General features: G+C 41.8%; 1 protein-coding gene across 1 annotated transcript in view; it reads right to left on the bottom strand.

The window, feature by feature from the left end:
- Positions 1 to 1,356: 1,356 nt before the first annotated feature.
- The window catches only part of PLXNA2 (plexin A2), a 311,859-nt gene continuing 306,056 nt past the window's right edge, over positions 1,357 to 7,159 (bottom strand). Inside the window, 1 exon segment of the mRNA XM_051998464.1 lies at positions 1,357 to 6,407. Coding sequence (XP_051854424.1) covers positions 6,312 to 6,407 — 96 coding nt within the window. The 3' untranslated portion in view covers positions 1,357 to 6,311.

Genomic DNA, 7,159 nt, shown 5'->3' with positions numbered 1-7,159 from the left:
GCTGATAGCAGAAGATGATAGTGTCCTCATCTTAAAAGAAATCCCAGAGCTGGGAATCAATGAAACCATCCTTCTGTCTCCAAGATAAATTTCTCAGAAACCTCTAACCTGCAGTTTCCAAGTTAACCCGATGACCTTTAGAGACCCCTAATGAATCATTTACTCTTTCTCACCTGTGTCATTATCCACTAATGCTGTTCAGACATTCTTCCTTAGAAGCAACCCGAATGTTTTCGATTCTCGAGGAAATTAAAGTAGGGTTGGAATACTCATAGTAGCCAACCACAGATGTGTTTCCTAGAACCAGACTTTTAACATTCAGCCCACTCTTTGGGATGAATATTAATTAACGAGGTTCTAAGGAGAGGAATTTACTGCAAGGGGAAAGGAGTTAGCATTGGACCATTACTTACTCTCATTATCTATAAGACACAAAGCTGGAGGACTGTATTCTGGAATCTTGGCACTAGGGGTCAGTGTTATCCCGCTGGTTATGGAGGAAGATGGGGGCAATGTTGGGGGGCAGGGAAGGGTTGTGGTGAGTATAGGTTAATTGGATCTCTGAACCTGGAGTAAATGATAAGATAGTTTGCAGTCACTCAAGTAATGGAAAAAAGCTATCTAATACAATGGGAAGAGCAATCACTGGTTCTGGAGGCAAAAGATCTGGGTTCAAATTTTCCCTCTGATGACTTTCTACCTATGTTACCTTGGTCACTTCCTTAATCATTCAATTTTGGTTTTCTCATTGGTGAAAATAAAGCAGCCAGATTCAGCTTCTAAGTTCCCTTCCAGCTGTAAATCTATGATCCTATGTGAAGGATGAGTCAGCTAAGTGGTGCAGTTATTTTAGTTAGTGTGCTGGACCCACAGTCAGGAGACCTGGATTCAAATCGTGCTTTAAACACTTACTAGCTGTGTGAGCTATGTGACCAACTCACTTTACTGCTCTTAGCTTCAGCTTCCTTATCTGTAAAATGAATATTATAATATTTCCCAGATTTGTTATGTAGATCAAATGAATTACTATATCTAAAGTACTTTACAAACCTTAAAAGGAGACAGAAATGCAACTTGTTATTGGATGACCTTTAGGATCCCTTTTAAATATGATTCTGTGATTCCCATATGATTTAATTTTCTTTACCTCAATGTTTTTATCTATAAAATGAAGGGACTAGATTAGATGATTCCTAAGGTCCTTTTTAGCTTTAGTCCATGATCATAGAATTGGGAGCTTAGAAGGAACTTCCCTCTTACATCATCTTTCTCATTTTGCAACTGAGAAAACTGAGTCTTAAAGCAGGCTTAATGACCCAGGTAGTATCTCATCCTACCGAGACATTTTATTCCAGATTTTTTTTTTTTATCCAGTAAACTTTATTTATATATAACAACAGTACAAAGTGTGTCCTTGGCTTGCAAAATAGGAGCGTTTCATATTTACAATAGGTACACAATAATATATTAGAATAATAACAAAAAAATTCCCAGTTTTTTCTTGAAACATTTTAAATACTTAAATTTTCTTACAGTTTTTTCCACAACACCTGTAAAAACAACAAAACCAGACAAACACTGTTTTCTTCTCATAAAAAAAATATAATACAGAATTCCAGTGTGTCAAGAAAGAGGAGTTAAGGGAGAAAAAAGAGGAGAGAGGCAGGTATGCTGAGGAAATGGGATCCAGATGATGGGGTAAGCAAAGACTTTGAGACTCTATCCCCATTTGGTGTAAGGAGAGTTTCTTTAAGACACACCTAAGACACTTCTCCCCATCTTCCTGACTCTTTCCCATTTCAACCTCCACCTTGAACATAACTTTGACAGAGAAGGAGGTGAAAATCAAGAACCTGACTTAAATTCTGCTGCTCTCTATCTTTATAGGGAACAGAACAAGAGGGAACGAGACTTACATCACAGCCTGTTTAGATGAGACATGAATAAAACCTTCCTGAAGGAGAGGGCTGGGGCACAATATGGGTCACACATGACTTGCGATAATCATGGAATCAATCACCTTCATTGAGTCTCCAGAAACAAGCAAAATAGCCAATCTGTCTGTGATGGTTTAGGGGAATCCTTCCTGGAGGTAGGGGAAAGGTTATGTTAACCTCTCAGGGTATCTTCCAGCACTGGCTTTGGATGAACTGAGATTAAAAGCACATCCCTGCATCCAGTGATGCTTCCAGCCCTTGATTTCAAATATGTAGTCTTTGGGGAGGGATAGGAGATGGTAAGAAAAGAGACTTTGGAGTAGTGAAGATGCCATCACAGATGTTCCTGAGAGTATTGTCCAGAGTCCCTTAACCACAGCAGAGTCCCATTTCAGTCTAGAACCTTAGTGATGTGCTGTTTCCTTCCCAGAATCTTGGACAGAACAATCCATTCCGATTCTTTTCTTCCACATTGACCTTTGACTTTAACTTTCATTTCTCCCAGAGCAAGCTTTCCACAATTTAGGGAAGAGAATTCTTGCTACAGATTTACTACGGGTAGAAAGGACACAATGTCCATCTCCAGAGTGCAGCTGCTTACTTGATATTTACTGATAACAGGTTAATGGGGCCAGGTGTGATGCTGAAATGCACCTGGAGATTTATCTGCCATGGCTTTTCAAATGTCCCCCATTTATTCTGCTTGGACCGTTTCAGTCTGTCCTGTAGAACACACCCATCTATCGTCCCCCTGTAGACTCAGCAGTTATGGTATCTTTTGTTAGTATTTCACCTCATCCTTGAGAAGAGCTGGTGAAGGTCAAAGCCTCAAGCAACAAGGGAACCTTGGAACAATCCAAGGTAGTGGAAACTTTTGTTGAAGGGGGAGATTCCAGGGCTCTTTCCCAGTTCTTTTCTTCCTCCTGCTGGCTCTTTGCCCACATCATTCTTGTTTTCCATAGGTCGGAGCATTGAAGTACAGAGATGGACAAGGCAGCTGGTTCATGCCCATTCTTTTAGTAGCAGAAACCAGCAGTCCATGGAGCTCCTGTTCCCAGCGAGAGCACCAAATGACTTATGATGGCAATATCTGAGGTCTGTACATTTTATGTTGCGTTAGCTGGTTGGTGACTGGGGAGCTTTCCTGGCTTTGTTTGAGAAGACTCATTTTTATACAGCTTGAACAGACCTCTCTTTCTCTCCTAATCCAATGTTCCATTGAGGAAGGGACCCAGAATGAAGTGGAAGAGCCCTGTCCAGAGTGAGACTGGGGCCGCTCTTCCACAAAGTTCAACTTCTCTCAAAAACCTCTAATTTGGGAGAGGTTTCCTGGATGAATGAGGATAAATTTACCCTTGTATTTCCCCATTCTCCTTGGGGTCATAAGGGGATTTAGGACCTCATAATCTTCATGGCTCCATGACTTAGCTTGGATCCAGCTAAGTATTCCTTCCCAACATCCTTCCTGGAAAGTTACTCTTTGGGACTGACTCTCTTTTTCTTGGCTGCTAAGTTATATGTGGTTAGCTCCTTCCACACATAACTCACCAGTCAGCCTCCCCTTCAAGTCCTCCCCTCATACTGATTCTCAAATGAAAGTACCTGAAATGAGGTAAGTTCTCAAAATACCTTGATGGTAGAACCTTCTGCTTCTAGGTTTGGAGGTCAGCAATGGCTGCAGCAGTGGGGTCCTCTGGGGAAGATGGGTATCATTGGTGGGTGAAGGTGGGTTAAGAGTCTCTTAGCCATCAGCCTCCAGCTCTTGCAAAGCTTTAAGAGGCAATGTGGTAAGGGGGAATCATTGTGAAAGGGGGGTCATCAGAACCTCACCATTCAAACTAAACCTGGATGGGGAGCATAAAGAATTCAGAAATAGCTTCTTTTGTTGGAAACAGGAAATCTCCATCTTAAATTCTTCTCTCTCCTTGGCTCCCTCACCCCCTCATTGCAGTAAATCACGGGCTCTGGGTCACTAAGCTTTGGATCTGTGAATGTCAAATGCTTTGGCTTCTTGCACAAGGTTGGTCATTAGTATTTCTTTCAAGCTATTAATAGGGCCCAGAGAAACTTTAACAGAAGTGGATTATCAGAAGAAAAGTGGACTTGGCAGGCCTGGCTGTGAATCATAATTTAAACAGCAAGTTTCCTGAGTATTTCACTGAATGCTTTTCTCTTCCCTTTTGTCAGCTGCATTCAGGCAAGAAACTGGAGCTGAACAGATCAGGGGAGTCTGCTGTGTGGTTAGTGCAGCAATCCAAAGACACACGTCAAGAAGGCTGGCAGCCAGCTCTCCTTCATCCATTTTCCTTGGGAATTGTGCAGCTGCTGGAAGCTTTGAAAACTGGGGCCTCCTGGAGATGTAGCAGGATAGCGAGGGGGATGGATGATTTGAGTTAAAACAAATAGGAAACAAGATGCAATCCATTCTGCCTTGGGGGCAGCCTGCTCGGACCTCTAAGAGTTGCAGCCTCATTTCTGGCTTCTTCCCAAATTGAAGGGATGCGAAGAGGGAGAAGACACTCTTCTCTTCCTCTCTTTCCCTTCTTCTATGGCACCTACCCTCCCTTTTGGTTGCTCCTCCTAGAGAGGGTAATTCCAGGGAATACAATCCTGACTATTTAAATTAGCAAAGAGCTTAGGCTTTTCAGACCAAATGTACCCCATTATCAGCAACTCCCGCCAACTTCCAAGGTGCTAATGTCAACATCTGGGGGAACTTCCTAGCCTCTATGGGTAATTTGGACAAGAGAAATGAAGCTTTGGTCTCTTGTTAAAACAGCACTCAGGAAAGCTGGTCACCCAACATCGTTAGTGGATCGAAAGAAGGAGGAAGGGTCTGAGCAAGTGCTGGTCTCCCCATTCAAGAATCAGCAACAGAGACAGACACACTATGACAGGTGACAAAGACTGGCACTCTCTGGGAGTCAAACCATTTGGTCTGATCCCCTCAGAGGCAACCCTGCACATCCAGGGACATGTCCAAAGATGAATACCAAACATTCTCCTTCTCTCTGAAAGCTTGAGACAATTGAAAAAGTAGAATAATAAATATTGCAGCTTCTTTAGCTAACTCTCTTCAAGCATTACCTGCTGTAAACAGTGTTTATTTTTGCATTTTTTTACTGCAAGAAATTGGAGTGGAATTCCAATCCTGAATACCCATTTCCCCAAATCAAGTTCCAGATTCAGCCTGGAGAGTTGGTCCCTTTATAGCCCTTGCATGGCCCATTGAACTTTTTTCTAATGCTCACGGTCTCTGATCACAGCCCTGTTAGACTGTGTCCCCCCTGAGCCAAATGCTAGGATATAGAAATGTCTCCCCAAAGCAGAGCGTGGCAGGAGAAAGACACGTGAGATGGAGATGTTTGGTGTCTGAATGAGAGTCATGTAGAGATGCCCATCTCACTGCTCCCTGGTTCGAAAGGGAGGGATTGAAGATCAGATCCTCAATTGGTCAGACACAAAACAAAAATAAACAAAACCAAACAAACCAAAACCCGAAACAAACAGTAGCAAAAAGCATAGACACTGTGTAAAGACAAAACTTCTCTCTGGAGATGATCATATACAGGTGTGTGTATGTAAAGCTTGGTTTCCAGCCAGGCAGGTTTGGTTTCATCTGATGGTTTGGAAGTTCACATAGAAGTACCAATGAGCTCTCGACTGTTGGGATATTTCCAAGTTTGACTGGCCTCTGTGACTGTGAAAAACGCTTGGTGCAAACTTGTGCTCATCCTTCCTCGCCTCCATTTCTCCACTTTCCAGGGAAAGGAAACAAGTTATTTTCCCAAGATTCCCATCGTCATCTGCTTGTGAATTGTCACTGAAAAGGGAGCAGGAATCTTGTGAGGGAGGAGGGCTTGGGAGGATAAGAAAGAAGGGGGAAAAAATTCAGATTGGAAAAAAGAAAAAGGTGGGACGGGATTAGCAGAGTGGCTTTTTGTCTATTTTATTTCTGTGTTTTTTTCTCTTTTTCTTAAAAAAATTAAATAAAGTTTTCATTATTTCCCAATATACATTAAATGATTTTTTTTTTCATGCAAAGCAGCAGTCACAGAGGCAGAACTGTCCCCAGCTCCTGCCCCTTGGCTTTGAGAACGACCTCCTGGCCCCCATTTCTCTCTTGTTCTTGCCGAGGATGCACGATGCCTACTGTTCGATGATTTGGGAACTGGCTAGGATGAGCCCCGGCTTTTGCTGGGGGAGGGGTACAGCTCTCCCCTCCCCCCAGAGGTGGGGGTCATTGAACCATGGGAGCTGCACTCCCTTCACTAGTCTTTTACTTCCAGCTTCCCAGTTTCAAAGAATTGAAGGCCGATTCGTCTTCCTCCTCGCCTTCTGTTTCTTCTCAAGAGATGTGCTGGGAGCCGCCCCTCAGCTCTCAATGGACATGGCATTGATCAATTGTTCCACTTTATATGACAGTCGCTGTCGCCGTGCTTGTTCATCTTGCTCAAGAGCCCCGATGATCTGGGGGAAGAGAAGCCCAGAAGTTAGATAGACATCATAGATTTTAGGAGGTTTAAAAAAACCTTGTTTCATGCTTGTGAGATAACTGTTATTATTATCCCCATTTTACAGAAAAAGAAACTTTTCAGATACTAAGATCTAGAATTTTTCTACTACTACAGATTCATTTAGCATATCATAATGTATTTAAAAATAATTTTATTTTACCTTTTTAATAAACAACCTATTACCTATGCATCCTATATAATCTAGGTTTCTTTCTTTCTTTCTTTCTTTCTTTCTTTCTTTCTTTTTTTAAATAGCTTTTTATTTGCAAGTTATATGCATAGGTAATTTAAAGCATTGACAATTGCCAAACTTTTTGTTCCACTTTTCCCCTTCTTTCCCCCACCCCCTCCCCTAGATGGCAGGATGACCAATACATGCTAAATATATTGGAGTATAAATTAAATACACAATAAGTATACATGTCCAAACCATTATTTTGCTGTACAAAAAGAATCAGACTCCGAAATATTATACAGTTAGCCTGTGAAGGAAATCTAAAATACAGGCAGGCAAAAATTATAATCTAGGTTTCTATAAGAGTTTTGAGGTGGGCATAGAAACAGTAATGGCTCTAGAGTCAAAGGGCTTGAGTTGAAATTCCACCTTTGATGTTTACTTCTTCTTATTGTTCCTCCTTCATTTTTGAAAAGGACTAATGACATCATGGGGTTATGTTTTGACTCATGCCTGAACTGGATTTAAGA

This window comes from Antechinus flavipes, chromosome 4, assembly GCF_016432865.1.
Source record: "Antechinus flavipes isolate AdamAnt ecotype Samford, QLD, Australia chromosome 4, AdamAnt_v2, whole genome shotgun sequence".
Taxonomy (NCBI): Eukaryota; Metazoa; Chordata; class Mammalia; order Dasyuromorphia; family Dasyuridae; genus Antechinus; species Antechinus flavipes.
The sequence above is the reverse complement of the archived record's forward strand: the minus strand, read 5'-3'. Positions and strand labels throughout refer to the sequence as shown.